Raw genomic sequence first — 15,926 nt, forward strand, 5'->3', positions numbered from 1 at the left:
GGAAGAGGGAGAGGGAAAAAGGAGAGGGAGAAAAAAAGGAAAGAGGGATAGGGAGAGAAAGAAGGGAAGAGGGATAGGGAGAAGAAGAGGGGAGGGTGATAGGGAGAGGAAGGAGAGAGAGAGGGAAAGGAAAAAGAGAAAAGGGTTAGGGAGAAGAAGGAAGAGGGAAGAAGGAGAGGAAGAAGGGAAGTGGGGCAGGGAGAGTGCATTCTTTTGGAAACTTTGATACCCAAGGGCCAAGGCCTTATAGCCTGCTCCATTACTGGTTCCATCAAGGTTGCTTACACCTGGAATGAGCTATACCCATGGATACAGAGCTTTTTTTCCCTTGGTATGAACCTGTGATTTCACTGGTATAGAGAATTCATAGTAAGGAAGCCCTGCATCCAATGCATATCAACCCCATCTTTGCAAGTTAGGATGAGGTAGTGAGTTGCCAGTGGACACTGAGGTCGTGGGTGACTTGCTCCCTGGCTCCTAGGTTGTTTCATAGTCTCAGAGCTCCTCATTTGGTAGGGACCTCAGAGCCTGTGCCATCCAACTCTCCTTTACAAGTAAGGCCATTAAGTACCAGAGAGGTTAAGTGACCATAGAATTTAAGTGACCCAAGGTCTAGAGCCGGAAAGCCTCAGAGAGCAACCAGGCCAACTGTCTGCTTTCACAAATGGGGAAACTGAGGCCCAGAGAGGTTAAGTAACTTGCCCTAGGTCACATAGGTGGGAGAGCAGAATATGAACTTTTTTCTTCAGTTGCCAAATCCATCATTCTTTCCACCTCTCTAGCTCATACAGCCAGTATCCAGATGGTGACCAGTCAGCAAACATTTATTAAGCATACACTGTGGGCTAGGCGCTGTACTAGGCAGGGGAAGCACAAAATAATCCCCCCTGTCAAGGAGCAGACATTCAGTCCTGACTTGAGGGTGGGTCCCTGCACCAGACCATACTACCTCTGGAATTGTTTAATTAAAAAAATTTTTGTTCGTTATTCTCAACTTAAGAAATACTAGTAAGTTGAGCACTTCTATATGCAAAGAATTATTGTTATTGTTATTATTATGCAAAGAACAAAAAAAGAAGAGTATACATGAAACCACAAATTTCCATTATATACTGATTTTTTAAAGTAGGATATAGTACTTTCAGCATATTAGTTCCAAGGCTCTCCCATTTGTCTGTCTCTGAACTTCCTTCTGTTCTATGTACTTTTCTTTTAATGCATCATTTCCATTGTTTTCTTTAATTTAGGGAAAACCACCCGCCCCTCAGCCATCCCTTAAATTCTCTTACCTGGGTTTTTTCTTGCCTCTCTCCTCCTTCCCCCATAGACTCTTCTGTCTTTTCTGACTCCTGGTGGAAACCGACTCCGGACCCAGATCGGTGAAGTTCTGGATTCCGACCTTATCAGGCAGCAAGCTGAGCACAATGCCGTGGACATCCAGGGACTGGCCAGTTACGTCATCAGTACCATGGGCAAGCTGTGTGCTCCTGTCCGGGATGATGACATCAAGGAACTCAAAGCCACTGGCAATATCGTGGAGCTCTTGAGGTTGGTGCTGGGGGGATTCTGTTCTTCTGTCTAGCAAGCATTTACTGAGTGCTTACTGTGTGCCAGGTTCCCATCAAAGTGGGCCCTCCCATCAGGCAATTGTCCCTGCTCCCTAGGAGCGGACAACTTGGGTGGAGCGCTTTCTCTCTAGCAAAGATGGCTGTTGTTCAGTCCTGTCCGACTCTTTGTGACCCCAAATGCGGTTTTCTGGGCAAAGATACTGGAGTGAAGCAAAGATTACCTTGTATTTATTTTGTATAAGCCCATTTGTGTGCGTGCTTTCTCTTCCAATAGACTGTAAGCCCCTTGAGGGCAGGAATCATTGGATCTGAAATTTCAAGCTGAAAGGGAACTCCTGCTCTAACTACTCCATCACCCTCATTTCTCTGATGAGAAGACTGAGACCCAGAGGGGATCAATGACTTATCATAAGATTTTAGATTTAGAGCTGAAAGGGAATTTGGAGGCCAACGAGTCCAACTCCCTTATGTCACAGAGGAGGAAACTGAGTCCTAGAGAGAAGTGACATCCCAAGGTCACCCAGCAGACACATCCGTGGGCCACAGCTTGAACCGAGGTCTTCTGACTGCACGTCTGTGTCATGGCCCACCAGGGATGGCTTTTTGTTAACCTCTTTGAGATCTGGGTTTTAGAATGCTTGATCCAAGGAATCTGATTCTGTATGGACTATTTCGTATTGGTAATGCATGGCCTTCTTTTCCTCCTATTCCAGCATACATGGAAGAGATCAGAAGCAGTGTGCCAAAGGACTAGTTAGGCTCCTCGCTGATTTCTACTGGAAAGTCTCAATTAATTCTTTTTTTAAAAAAGTTTTCTTGATGCTTTTTAAAAAACCACCCTAATGGGCTTCCTAATGGGCTGCCTGTGGATGAGAATTACCCAGGATGGGTCTGCAGGGATGAGCTTCAATGTGCATCATTGAAAGGAGTAGTTAGTCCGCAAGCATTTATCAGGCACTTAGTATTTGCCAGATACTGATGCTAAGAGTAGGGGATTCAGAGAAAGGCCAGAAAAAAGTGCCCCTGCCCTCAAAGTGTTTACATTCCAATGGGACAGCTAACACGCAGATAACTAGGTGCCTACAAGATACATGCAGACTAGTCAGAAAGTATTCTGGAAAGGGAAAAGACACTAGAATTTACAAGCTCTTGCATTTTTTTTGGAGTCCAACATCTCCCCTCCCACCACCACTCAACCACCAAAAAAAGCCCTTTTTTGTACCAGATGGCACAGTTGGGAGCAGGGTGAAGCAGTAGCTAGGACAATGGCTTTGGGAATCAGGAAGACCTGAGACATTCCTGTGTCATCCTGGCCAAGTCTGTTCTCTTCTCTCAGCCTTGTTTTCCTCATCTGTAAAATGAGAGGATAGCCTCTAAGGTTCTTTGTAGCTCTGAATCTGGGATCTTGTGAAACAAGAGAGTTGTTGAACAAATCAGTATATTGGGTGTGTTTGACAACATCTAATCACTTCTTCCCCCCTTTATTTTTATGTATTTTTTTTAATTTGTTCGTTTATATAGCTTAATTTCCTTCTATTCATCTGTGACTGGATGGAATGACTCAGACATTTTGTATCTTAAAATACTTCAAGATATTTTAAAGTATAGAATACTTATTTTTATAGTTAATATACTTACTTAATACTTATATTTTATACTTAAGTATAAAATACTTATGCTGATATTTTTACAGTTGATGTACTTACTTAATTTTTATATTTTATACTTAAGTACAAAATACCTTTATTTTGTATTTAATATACTCAATACTTATATCCTACATCTAAGTATTTTCAATGTAAAATACTTTAAAATATCTAATAAGTATATATAATATATAATAAAAAATACTTTATACTTGAGTATAAAATATTTAAAATACTATTTAATAATAAAACATTCATTATTACTAAAATTAATTTTAAATAAGAAATAAAGTATGTAATAATACTTTAAAATACTACTTATCCTATTGTAATATATTGTCATAGAATTCTTTCAAGAATTACCTCATTTTATTGGGCCATGAAATTTTGTAGAATTTTTTGGGGGGAGGGGGACAGATGACATACATATATTTTAAACCTTGTTTTCTTTTTCTTTAAAAAAAAAGGTTTTTGGTATCTTTTATCTTTATGTCAGTTTCATTTCCAAATGTATCTCTCCCTCCTCCCCAACTAGAGAACCATCCATATGACAGCAAATAAAAAAGGGGGAAAAAAATGGCAGTTCAGCAAACCAAAGCATCCGCAGTATCTGACGGTATTGTCAGTGTTCCACATCTGTAGTCCTCTTTAGCAAAGAAGAGGACATTTCCCTCTTTCTTCATCAAGGCCAAGTTTGAGCCTTATTATTACCCAGCACTCAGTTTTGATTATTTTGCTGTTCTCTCCCCAACTCCCCCCACCATTTAAATTGCTGTAGTAATTGTTATATCTCTTGTTTTCCTGGATCTCCTTCTTCTCTCTCTCTCTCTCTCTCTCTCTCTCTCTCTCTTTCTGTATACACACACACACACGTATGTATGTATATATGTGTATGTATACATATGTATGTATATACTCCCCTATCTCCATCAGCACATGCAATTTTGAAACTGAATTTCTCAGTAGGGGGCTTTGGTTTTTGCCTTCCCTCTTACCCTTCCCTCTCTAACTCACTCTCATTCTGATTTTTAAAGACAAATATTCCACGTGCTGGACCTCATGAAGATTGACATGGTCAATTTCACCATCAAGAGCCTTCGACCCCATCTTCAGCGCCAGCTGGTAGACTACGAAAGGACGAAATTCCAGGAAATCTTAGAAGAAACGCCCAGTAAGTTCAGTGTCAGGGCATTGCCTATTAAATCAGAGGACTTAACCGTCTTCATTTTGTTGCCTTAAGAGTGCTTGTACCTGAGGATTTTATTCTGTCTGACTCTACTTTTGTGTCTCTATCTCTGTCTGTGCCTCTCTCAATGTCTCGGTATCTCACTTGCCATCTGTCTTTGTCTCTTCTCTGGTTCTGGGGCTCTCTGTCTGTTTGTCCCTGTGAATCTCTGTCTCTGTATAGCTCTCTGTCTGTGGCTTTCTGCCTCTGTGAGTGTGTCTCTGCCTCTGTGTACATCTTTCTCTCTGTGTGTCTGTATGTATCTCTCTGTGTCTCTTTTTTACTGTCTCTGTGGTACTCTCTCTCTGAGTGTGCCTCTCTCTCCCTTGTGTGTGTCCGTGTGAATCTCTCTGTCTCTGTAGTTTTAACTCTGTCTCTATGTCTATCTCTGTGTATGTGTCTCTGCCTCTGTATACGTCTTTCTCCTCCTCTCTCTCTCTGTGTATGTCTCTGCCTCTGTATACATCTTTCTCCTCCTCTCTCTCTGTCTGTGTATGTGTCTCTGCCTCCGTATACATCTTTCTCCTTCTCTCTCTCTGTCTGTGTATGTGTCTCTGCCTCCGTATACATCTTTCTCCTCCTCTCTCTCTGTCTGTGTATGTGTCTCTGCCTCTGTATACATCTTTCTCCTCCTCTCTCTGTCTGTGTATGTGTCTCTCCCTCCGTATACATCTTTCTCCTTCTCTCTCTCTGTCTGTGTATGTGTCTCTGCCTCCGTATACATCTTTCTCCTCCTCTCTGTCTGTATATGTGTCTCTGCCTCCATATACATCTTTCTCCTCCTCTCTCTCTGTCTGTGTATGTGTCTCTCATTTTTACTGTCTGTCTCTGTTTCCATGGCACTCCCACTCTATTTGTTTCTGTGTATCTGTCTGTCTCTTATGTGTATCTCTCTGTGTCCGTGTGAATCTCTGTGTCTCTCTTATCTCTCTCTGTATCTGTCTCTTTGGGGCAAACTTTTTCTGTCTCCAGATTCTGAATGATTCTCTTGATAAGCTTTTACTTCCCTCACTAAGACTCAGCTAAACACGTTTGTATTCAGAGTTCAGCTACAGGCCCTATACAGGGCAATGGCAAGAATTCTGTATTTGGAGTGGATCCCACTTATGTGACCTTGGGCCAGTCATTTATCCCCAGAAGCTTCCTCTTCCTCCCTGGTTAAATGAGGACAATGACGCCTGCATGACTGGCCTCCCAAGGCTGTCATGAGGACCACAGGACACGCAGCATGGTGGTCTAGAGCTGAAAGGGCCTGCCCTTGTGTGCAGGCACCTTGCTAAGCTTGGGAGTCAGAAGGAGAGAAAGGAGAAACAGGCTGCAGCTAGGTGACACAGTGGATAGAGCACTGGCCTTGGAGTCAGGAGGACATGAGTTCAAATCTGGCCTCAGAACAAACACTTGACACTTACTAGCTGTGTGACCCTGGGCAAGTCACTTAACCCCAATTGCCAAAAAGAAAGAAAGAAAGAAAGAAAGAAACAGGCCCTGTCCTCAAGGACTTTATGTTTTACCAGGGGCCTAAAACTTACCCACAGATAAGTAGACGTGGTATTATTTGAGGGCACTAACAATTAGGGCCTTTCCTTTCTGTCTTTGCCTTCCTTGGAGAATGTGCCTGGTACTGTTAGTGCTGGGTTTAGTGACTTTTCTAGTAAAAGTAAAAGATGGTCAGGTACAGTGGAAAGAACACTGTCTTTGGGATCAGAAGACCCGGGTTCAAGTGCCGCTTCTGTCATTTACTACTTGGGTGACCTTGATGAATCACTGAAGCTCTCTCGGGTAGTTTCGTCATTTTGGAAATGAGGGAATTATCCCAGATGGGATCCTCTGAGGCCATCTCCGGTTCTAGGTCTGTGGTCCTGGTTCCAAATTGTTCTCCAGAACAACCACGGTATTGAGTTTGGTATGAGACAAGGCTGAGAGGGATAGCTAATATATTGTCTGACATAACGAGCCTTGGAGAAGTTGTCAGCAGTCTAAAACAAAGGTGATGCAGCGGACCAGGGTTCTGCAGCTCGGTGGAGGCAGGCCAGGTCAAGGAAAGCCGGCTTAGCAGCTGTTCAGATGAGAGACTTAGGCATCAGTGGATACAGATACACCGCTAGTCCATGGTGTAACGTGGTCGATAGAAGGACTCACGTCATCGTAGGCCCCAGTATGAAAAACCGAGCATCTGGGACAAGGAAGCTGAACCCCCACCCATCCTCATCAGGCCCTTGTCTAGAATACTTGGCTCAGTTCTGTCAGCCACCTCTTAGGAAAGGAATGGAGAAACCAGAGCAAGAGCCTGTGACCTGCCGCCTGTGGCCAGGATAGCAAACAGTAGGGAATCATGTGGTGTGAAGATGGGCAGAAGGACTTGGGGATGTTTGATCTTCAGAGAGAAGGTTCCTTGTTGAGGAACCCACCTGTCCCTTACTGCCAGTCGGGTCCTAGGGACAGTGGAAATGTACACCAGTGTGAGCATCTTTTGGCATGCCCTCTGTCCAGAAGCTCCCTTGCAGAGCCCAGAGCGAGCTGTGGGTTATGGCCATCAGGGTTGGAGCTGGTCGGTGCCAGTTTTCAGAGTGTGTGTGTGTGTGTGTGTGTGTGTGTGTGTGTTTTTCTCCCTTCAAAAAAAGGAAAAGCAGGCTGAGCAGCACAGTTCCCAGAAGAATTAGCTTCTTCTCAAAGCCACCTTTTAATGCCCTGGGCAACATTTGCTGCTTCTGAGGGCATGTGTGCCTCAGTCAAGACGGAAAGAGCCAGGTGCGCTTTTACTTTATTTCCACTAACACACAACATTTTTTCCTAAGGAATTAATTTTAAGGGTTCCCTTTGTTTAAGTCTGGAAGGCACATCGACCTAGTGGAGTAACAGAGCTCCAAAGGTCTGCTTGATGGAAACCATTGGTTCCTGGGCGTTTGTATGTTCCATAGAATTGATTTTCTTTGTCATTCTGTTTTATTCATTTAAAAACATTCTTCTGAGAAGGAGTCTATGTGTTTAGCTGGTATTTACATAATGCTTTGAAGGTTCCCGAAGTGCTTTACCCTTACTGTTGTGCAGCATAGAGCTCTGGGCCTGGAGTCTGGAAGATTCATTTTCCCAAGTTCAAATCTGACCTCTGTGTGACCCTGGGCAAGTCACTTTGCCCTGTTTGCCTCAGTTTCCTCCTCTGTAAAATGGCCAAGCACTCCAGTATCTTTGCCAAGAAAAGCCCGGATGGGGTCACGAACGGTCGGACACAGCTGAACAACAATAACATAAATTACATTTATTATCTCATTTGATCCTCGCAACAACCCTGAGAGGCAGGGGCTATTACTGTTCCCATTTTACAGATGAAGGAACTGAGGCAGAAAAAGGTTAAATGACCCACCTAGGAGTCGGCTTCAACAGACTGCCAAGGGGCGTGATGCCACCAAGAAAAGATTAGGAGCCCCTGGCTTCCAGCTGGCGGGACTGTCGTTTGGAATCAGAGAAACGGGCCCAGATTCAGGCTGTGCCACTTACTCCTCGGGTGGCTGGACAGAGTGCTTATTCCTTCTGGATTTGCACAAGTCTGGAGCAGAGGGGCCTCTCAGGTCCCTTCCTGTCTAAGTCTATGACCATGGATGCTTGTCTGACCCCCTCATTTTACACAGGAGGAAACTGAGGCCCAGAGAGGTTAAGTCGCTTGCCCTGAGTCACACAGGTAGGGAAGAGCAGAGCAAAAAAGTCGAACCACAAGCATTAAGAGGCTCATGAGGAGTTTGGGCTAAAGGAGGGGCTTGAGGAGTTTGATCTGCTGCAAGGAAAGGAAGACTTACTGGGCTCAAGGATTTTGTTTCCCTGGCTGACGGGCATGGCTGTGGGTCTGGAAGGGAGCTCAGTGGTCGTCTGCTCTAAGCCCAGCATTTGACAGATTAAGAACTTGAAGCCAAGAGGCCTTAAGTCACCCACAGTAGTAAGTGCCACAAGGTAAGGCCTGGGTCCCCCGACTTCAAATCCCTCATTCCTCATTCCAGTAAAATCGTTCTCTTAGGGAAAGCAAGAGCAGAAGGCCTGGGAAGGTAGGTCTTTCTTTATGGCATGTAGCAACAAGGCATTAGATCCCACGTCATGTGAGAAGAACAATTAGCAGGAATTGGAAATGGGCTTCCAGTCTTTTATGGTCCATGAGCTCATCTCTACCCGTGCAGTCACTCTCTCCACCTGTGCAGGTTGGGACTCATCCACACCTTGTTCGTTCAGTTCATTTTGACGAGAATTTCTTAAGCATCTGCCATGTGCCGTGTTAAGTGTTGGGGATACAAATAGGAAGAAGAAAGACAGTCCCTGTCCTCAGAGTGTTTTCAGTCTAATGGGGAAGGTAGCCCATCGGAGGAAGCTGAGAAGGGGGGATGGCAAGGAAGAGTCGCCCCAGGCTGGGGCATGTTGGAGTCCAGTGCAGAGGAGTGAAGCCTGGTGGGAAATGAAGAGTTGGCTTGGCTTGCAAATCCTCTTTAAATGAAGTCTTCGGGAGGAGTCCTTCGCTGGAGGCTGCCCTCCAGCTTTCCAGTCAGAGGGGCAGAGGGTACCAGTGGCTTGTGAGTACCAAGGTCGGTAAGTTTCCTGGGGGGGTGATGGAGGACAGCCAGGTGGGAAATGAAGAGAGGACTGGCTTGGCCATCAGGGCCAACCTCCTCCTTTTACAGATGAGGTCCCCGAGGCCCTCAGTTCCTTTGTAAAATGAGATTGGACTGATGTCCTTCCCAGCTGGAAAAACTGCCAGACTAAACTAGGTAAATACAGCAAAGCCCGAGGGCCTGGACTCAAATCCCAGCATGGCCACTTGACTGCCTGGGGACCTTGGGCAAGCCCTGCCCCCTTTCCGGGCCTCAGTTTACTCATCTGCAAAAACAAGCGAAGAAATGAAGAAGATGTCAGGAAGGTCCCTTCCAGCCTGAAATCTACCTTGTTCCTGAAAAGCTTGTGAGAAGGTCCCGCTGTCCTCCTCAGTGTTATTGTAGGGAGGAGCAGAGGAGGCTGCCTGCACGTGGAATTCCCATGATTTTCTTCGCTGTGCATCGTGTAGAATACAGGCTTTGTTTTCGCAATGCAGCCACTTACATCTGCGGCTGCCATACCTCTGTATGCTCTGGACCAGCCCAAGTCTCAAGTCCCTTCCAACCTGGGGAAAATCTCTAATCTTAACTTGAAAATCACACCCTGATCTACGTAGGACTTGGAGAGGAAGGACCCAACAGGGAGCCCCAGCTCTAGATGGAGAAAGTGAATTCTGAGATTGATGTCCAGTCAGTCCAAGGAGGGAGAGAGCGATCCAGCCAAGATGGATCACAGACTCCCAAATCCCCCCTGAGCCTCCGCCATTCCCCAAAGGGAAGCAGGCTCAGCCGGCCTGGCTGGGTTTCCTTTTGTCCTTAGTATTATGGGCTCTGTTGTTCATGGGAGAGAATGGAGGAAACTTTCTGTGTAATTTGTCTGCTGTAAAGCAGGCGCTTAAAACACAGATGGGCTTTATCTTGGCTCTGTAATTACAGATCCAGGGTGATCTCTACAGCTATTTCAGGGTGTGCCCCCCTTTATTTCAGTCTTTTTTGTATCTCTCCAAACAAAAACTAGCGAGAGGACAGAAAAGTTGGGTTAACTGTGATGGGAACAAAGAACCATGGGTGGGGTTGGGCGCAGGAGTTCAACTTGACTCAGGCTGGCAGAGATGGATTGCTCACAAGCTAAGGGGAGGGCTCTCTGTCTTTCTGGCTAGTGTTGTCAAAGGAGAGAGAGAGGGAGTGAGAAGGGAAGAAAGAGGGGGATGAGGGGGGAGGGAGGGAGGAATGGGGAAGAGGGGGAGAGAGAGAGAGAGAGAGAGAGAGAGAGAGAGAGAGAGAGAGAGAGAGAGAGAGAGTGAAGCAAGAGGAGGGAGAGAAGGGAGAAGGAAAGAGAGAAGGGAGAGAGAGAAAGAGGGAATGAGAGAAGAGACAGACAAACAGGAGAGAAAGGATGGGGGGAGAGAAAGAACTGAGTTCACGTGTGTGTGTATGTGTGTGTGTGTGTGTGTGTGTGTGTGTGTGTATTTTAATAAGCAATTACCACAGTTGACACCACACAAATACCAAGTAGCAGTCTGATCTTTTTTTCATAGGAAATTCTATGCCCAGGGTTAGCGAATTCTCCTCAGAGGAAAATAACACCAGTAGCAATATTCTTCCCTTTCTGAAACTTTTATTTTAGTATTGATCAATCAGGAAGTGAGCATTTATTGATGGCCCAGGCTTCTCTAGGCGATAGGCACTATTGTCCCCACTCCTGGGCCAATACAAAGACAAATACAAGGCAGCCTCTGTCCTCTTCTGCCAGGGTTCACAGGATCTTGGACTTAGAGGCCGATCCATTCACCAGTCAGTCACCACTAGTCCCCACTCTGCTGTGCCTGGCACTGTCATAAACACTGGGGGTAAAAAGACCAAAATGGCACCATCTCAAGCCTCCAAGAACTTAGTCATGGACTTTAGAGCTGGAAGGGACCTTTAACCAGCCGCAAGCTGCTAGTAATGCTGTGTTCCAGGTGTTGTGTTAGGAAGGGGAATTCAAAGGTGAAAATGATCAAGTCCTTCCCCTGGGAGAGCTTAAATAACTGACATTTCTACGTGTTCTTTGAATCTCCTGAGAACCCTGAAGGTGGGTGCTTATTCTACAGATGAGAAAATTTTGTCCTTTTGTTCAGTCATTTCAGTTGTGTCCAACTCCCCATGACCCCACTTGGGGTTTTCTTGTCAAAGATCCTGGAGTGGTTTGCCATTTCATTTCCCAGCTCATTTTACAGATGAGGAAACTGAGGCAAACAGGGTGAAGTGACTTGCCCAGGGTCACACAGCTAGGAAGTGTCGGAGGCCAGATGTGAACTCAGGAAGATGAGTCCAGGCCTGGCTCTCTCCACTGCACGATCTAGATGAGAAAATACCAAGAGGTCACATAACTGGCTTTTGAACTCTTGTCTCCTGACTTCAAGCCCCCTCTCCATTATGTCAGAATGCCTCCTTAGGTAGTAAGTATCAGAGCCAGGTTTTAAATCCTGATCCTTTCACCTTTCACCCACCGTTGTGCCAGGGATGAACATAAAAAGACAGACAAAACCATCCCATGCACGTGTAAGTAAATACAAAGTCTATAAAAGGCAAATACAAAGTTATGGGGTAGGGGAGGAGCTCACTGGTAGCTCAGATCTCTCAGGCTTGGGTGGAATGAGGCATTTAAACAATGCTGGCAGTGAGATGGGAGGAAGGTGCAAGGCTGGACTGGGAGATTTTTTAGTCCTGTGTGACTGTGGACAAGTCATTTCCCCTCAGTTGTAAAATCAGGAGGTTGGCTCAGGCAAGGTAGTTTAGGAAGGACATTGATAAGCAGTGAAGTGAGCAAAGGAGGTTGACCAGGATGGTGAATGAAAAGTAGCCATTAGTGTTGACTCTGTGCTAAGGGCTGGGCGTGCAAATCCTAGAAGGTGTGTCAGTAGTGCCTGCCTGGTGGGACCCTGTCCCCTGCTCAGAGAAGAGCAAGGTGGGAGGGGGTGGGTCTGTGTTCAGCCCTCTGGAAGGGGGGGGTGGCATGGAGCTCAGTGGAAATGAGCTTTTTGTGTCTGAAGTTCTAATCATGATTCAAGTGAAACTTGACAGTGGTCAAAATGGACTTCCTGATGCCGAAGCAGGATTTGGGCTTGAACAGAGGAGGAGCTTGGAGTGTTCTCGGTACTGAGCGCAGCCTGTCAGCTTCTGGGGGGCTTCTGCCAGCTGGGGGTGGAGCCTAGCCTCTTTCCCTTCTCCCCTCCCTTCATTCTCTTCTCCCTCCCCCCCCTTTGTTCTCTCCTCCCCTTCCTGCTCCCCTCCTCTCCTTTCTCCCGTTCCTTTTTCCCTCCCCTCTCCCCTTCCCCTTCTCCCCTTCCCCTCCTTTCCCCCTCCTCCCTGGGGTTTGCCAGTCTGAACTTGAGAACCTCTCACAGACAAGATTCCTATTATCCGCAGCCCCCCAATTACGCATAGTTGACTCTGCCTCTCTGATAAAGATTCCAATTTTGGGGGGAAAAGCCATCGCTTTTCAGTGGTATTCTCAGTCCTCTCTCCTACCTAGCTTCTCCCCTTCACTTAACCATATCCAGTCAGTCAGCATTTATTAAGCACCTACTGTGTGCTGGCACAGTGCTAAGCCCTGGAAATCCCAAGACCAAAGTGAAGCAGTCACTGCCCTCGGAGGGCATTCTTTTTGGGGGAACCAGAACATATGAAACTAAATGCAAAATAGATGAAAGGCTGGGCCCCTTACATCCTGAAAAGTTGACACGCCCTTCTTCACCCCACCCTACAACTGCTAAATATAGAAGTAAATACAAGTTATTTTCCATGTTGATTCTTTTTTTTTTGGGGGGGCCGAGAGCAGGTCTTCTCCCTTTCCCCTTCTTCCCTACTTCCTCTTCCTTCTTCCCTCCTTTCTTCCCTTCCCCTTCTCTCTCTCTTCTCCCCTCCCTCTTTCCTCCCCTCCTTTCTCTCCTGCTCTCTTTTCTCCATCCCTCTCTTTCTTTTCCCCCTTCCCTCTTTCCTCTTTCTCTTCTCCTCCTTGTCCCCTTTTCTGCTTTCCGTGTGTTGTCTTCCCTCATTACATGGTAAGCTCTTTGAGGACAGAGACTTGTTTCTTTTTCATATTTGTATCTATCCTTAGCACTTGACACAGTGGCACATAGTAGGCTTTTTTTATTATTTAATTTATTTGATTAAATGTTTACTGATTGACTCTCCCCTTCTTCTCTCTTTCTCCCTCTCTTCTCCCCTTGCCTCCTCTTCTCCTCCCTCTCCTCCCCTTCCCCTTTCTTTCTCCCTCTATCCTTTTTCCTTTCTATCTCTCTTCTCTCTTTCCCATCAGGATCCTCTTTCTTCTTGTCCTGTTTCTCTCCAAAGGTGCTCTATAAGTAAACAGTTTTTTCAGAGGAAAAAAAGAATGAAAATGTACAAATGCCGCCAGGTTTGGAGAGATTATAATTCAAATGTTAGAACCAGGGAAATGGAGAATGAAGTACAATTTTCAATAATAATAAAAAAACAAATTGTGGAATTCAAAGGAGGAGCCTTTTCCCTGACGTTGCCCACATCCTGCCCTCTTAGACTTAGCTGTTACAGCATCATGCTCCTTACCAGGTGTTGGAATCTGTCTGGAACCGTATTCTCTTTCCAATGCTCTTAAAACATGAAGTAAGGCATTTTTTTCAGGGAAACCTTTGTAGCCCAGCCATGCACACTGGCACATGTCTCTGGGCCCCAGAGACATTGGATGGCACTAAAAAATCTGGGCTCTGAAAGTAAAATTGCCCCACATGGGTCTGACCGTTGTTCTTTGGGCTATGGATGGGTAGACCTAGATGACCCATGGCATGGGAACCCAAGGGATAGAGTGTTATTAGACTTGGTGTTAGGAAGCTCTGGATTAAAATCCTTCCTTGGTTGGGCTAACTGGAAGATCCTGGGACAGTCATTTAACCTTTGACCTTGTAATTGAGATACTGATGTACTTGGTTTTATTATTTCTTCATGTCTCATGGAGTCATTAGCTTCCACTTGGATGATTCTCATTTTTAAGGAGTTATTTTCTTCAGTGCTGTTTTATACTTCCTTTGCCAAGCTGTTAATTCTCTTTTCAAAATTTTCTTTCATTGCTCTCCTTTCCCCAATTTTTCCTTCACTTCCCTTCTTTGAGTTTTAAAACTGCTGCTGGATTCGGTCCCTGTAGTCTGCTGGAAGTTTCTGCAGGTTCAGAGTGAACTCCTGGCTTCCCATTGGCCAGGATCTTCTACCTGAAGGTTAGAACTGAATTCGCACTCTGCTCTTGGGCTCAGCGCTGCACCGCTGTGGTTCTGGGACTTGTTCTTGCTCCGTATGCAGCTCAGGTCCCTCTGGGTCGCAGCTACTCCTCTCCACCCTGGAATGGTGACTAGCTTATTGTGAAGGAGGTTTGCTGATTGAGTGAGGCAAAAATGCTCCCTCTCGCTCCGCCACCTTGACTCTGCCCCATCTTGGCACACCAAACTTGGGAAGAGCTGGTAAGATTTGACCAGGCCATTCTTTGGCTCTTTTTGGCAGAGCAGGGTTGCATCATGAGATCACCAGATAATCAAATTAAGAACTGAAAGGGACCTTGGAACCCAGGAACCTTATTTTATGATGGAAAAAATGGGGTGGGGGTGGGGCATGATTTTCTCCAGGTCACACAGCTAGTCAGTAGAGGAGTTGGAGTTGGTACCCAGGTGCTCAGACTGGGGAACTCTGTGCTCTTTCCATTGTCAGTTTTCCTCTTCTTTATTTATAGTGTTTGTCCCTTTTCTGATCATACACAACAGATCCCCGCTATGGAACAGCCTTCCACTGAACAGTCATTTGCAGAGGCTTACGTGCTGGTCTTATCAGTTACAATGAATGGAAAATATTTCTGCATCTCCTTAGAGTTGGGCTATGTTTGGCAAATACTAATTTTAGTAAGGGTACACTGTGTGATGAGGAAACAGTGGCACTTCCCTTCGTGCATGGTCGTGGGCTCCCCTCAGCCTTTGCTCAGAGCATCTGATTTGGCCAAGTGTGTATTGGAGCTTTTTTATTAGGAAGGGGCTTAGGATGGGGGAGGGGATCAGGAAAAGCTGCCATTGACAGGACAATGGATTGGGAGCCAGAGGACCTGGGTTTGAATCCTGCCACTGCTACTTCCTGTCCGTGTGAACTTGGGTCACTTGGCTTCCTCTGTAAAGTGAGGGGGTTTGGGCGAAATGACCCCTGAGGTCTGTTCTAGCTCTAAATCCTTGATCTTCCTGTCGAAGACTAAAGTTTTCTCTGTCTTATAATAAAATACAACCATACTTTGTTATATGACTTCAATAGCTTTCGGGGATGGGAAACCTGTGGCCTCAAGGCCGCATGTGGCCCTTTAGGTCCTCAAGTGTGGCCTTTTGATTGAATCCAAACTTCACAGAACAAATCCTTTTATTAAGTATAACTAAGCCTTAGATAATCTCTCATCCAGGACTTTTTTTTTCAGGGGAGGGGGAAGGGGAGGAGACAGTTGGAGTTAGGGGAGCTGATTAGGGTCACATAGCTAGTAAGTGTCGGGTGTCTGAGTCCCAATTTGAACTCAGGTCCTCCTGACTCTGGGCCAGTACTCTATCCACTGTGCCACCTAGCTGCCCCTCATCTAGAACTTTTAAAGCACCTACTATGTGTTGCCAGCATATGAGACGCCAGTGATTCAAAGATAAAGAATGAAACGATGTCAACTCTTAGGAAGCTTCATTCTATCAGGGAGATGCATGCATATATGAGTATAGACAGAATAATTCTAAACAGAATAAATGCAAGAAAAAGACAAGGGAGTTTGGGAGAAGGGGAGCTAGCATTTGGAGAGATCAAGAAAGGCTTTAGCGACTTCTTTTTTTTTTTAGGCAGTTGGGTTTCAGTGACTTGCCCAGGGTCACACAGCTAGTAAGTATCAAGTGTTTGG

The 15,926-nt window shown here is 45.7% G+C and overlaps 1 protein-coding gene across 6 annotated transcripts in view; it reads left to right on the top strand.

Annotated features, from left to right (window-relative positions):
* The window catches only part of TCP11L2 (t-complex 11 like 2), a 63,552-nt gene that overhangs the window by 36,338 nt on the left and 11,288 nt on the right, over positions 1-15,926 (top strand). For 5 of the 6 annotated variants that reach the window (XM_020982423.2, XM_020982420.2, XM_020982419.2 and 2 more), the window contains 2 exons: positions 1,328-1,548; positions 4,249-4,385. In XM_020982423.2, the coding sequence (XP_020838082.1) occupies positions 1,328-1,548; positions 4,249-4,385 (358 nt within the window). Of the gene's footprint in view, positions 1-1,327; positions 1,549-4,248; positions 4,386-13,310; positions 14,242-15,926 lie in introns of those variants that run through there. The other variant, XM_078146996.1, reaches the window with a different exon arrangement.

This window comes from Phascolarctos cinereus, unplaced genomic scaffold (assembly GCF_003287225.1).
Source record: "Phascolarctos cinereus isolate Bilbo 61053 unplaced genomic scaffold, phaCin_HiC Scaffold_1;HRSCAF=81, whole genome shotgun sequence".
Taxonomy (NCBI): Eukaryota; Metazoa; Chordata; class Mammalia; order Diprotodontia; family Phascolarctidae; genus Phascolarctos; species Phascolarctos cinereus.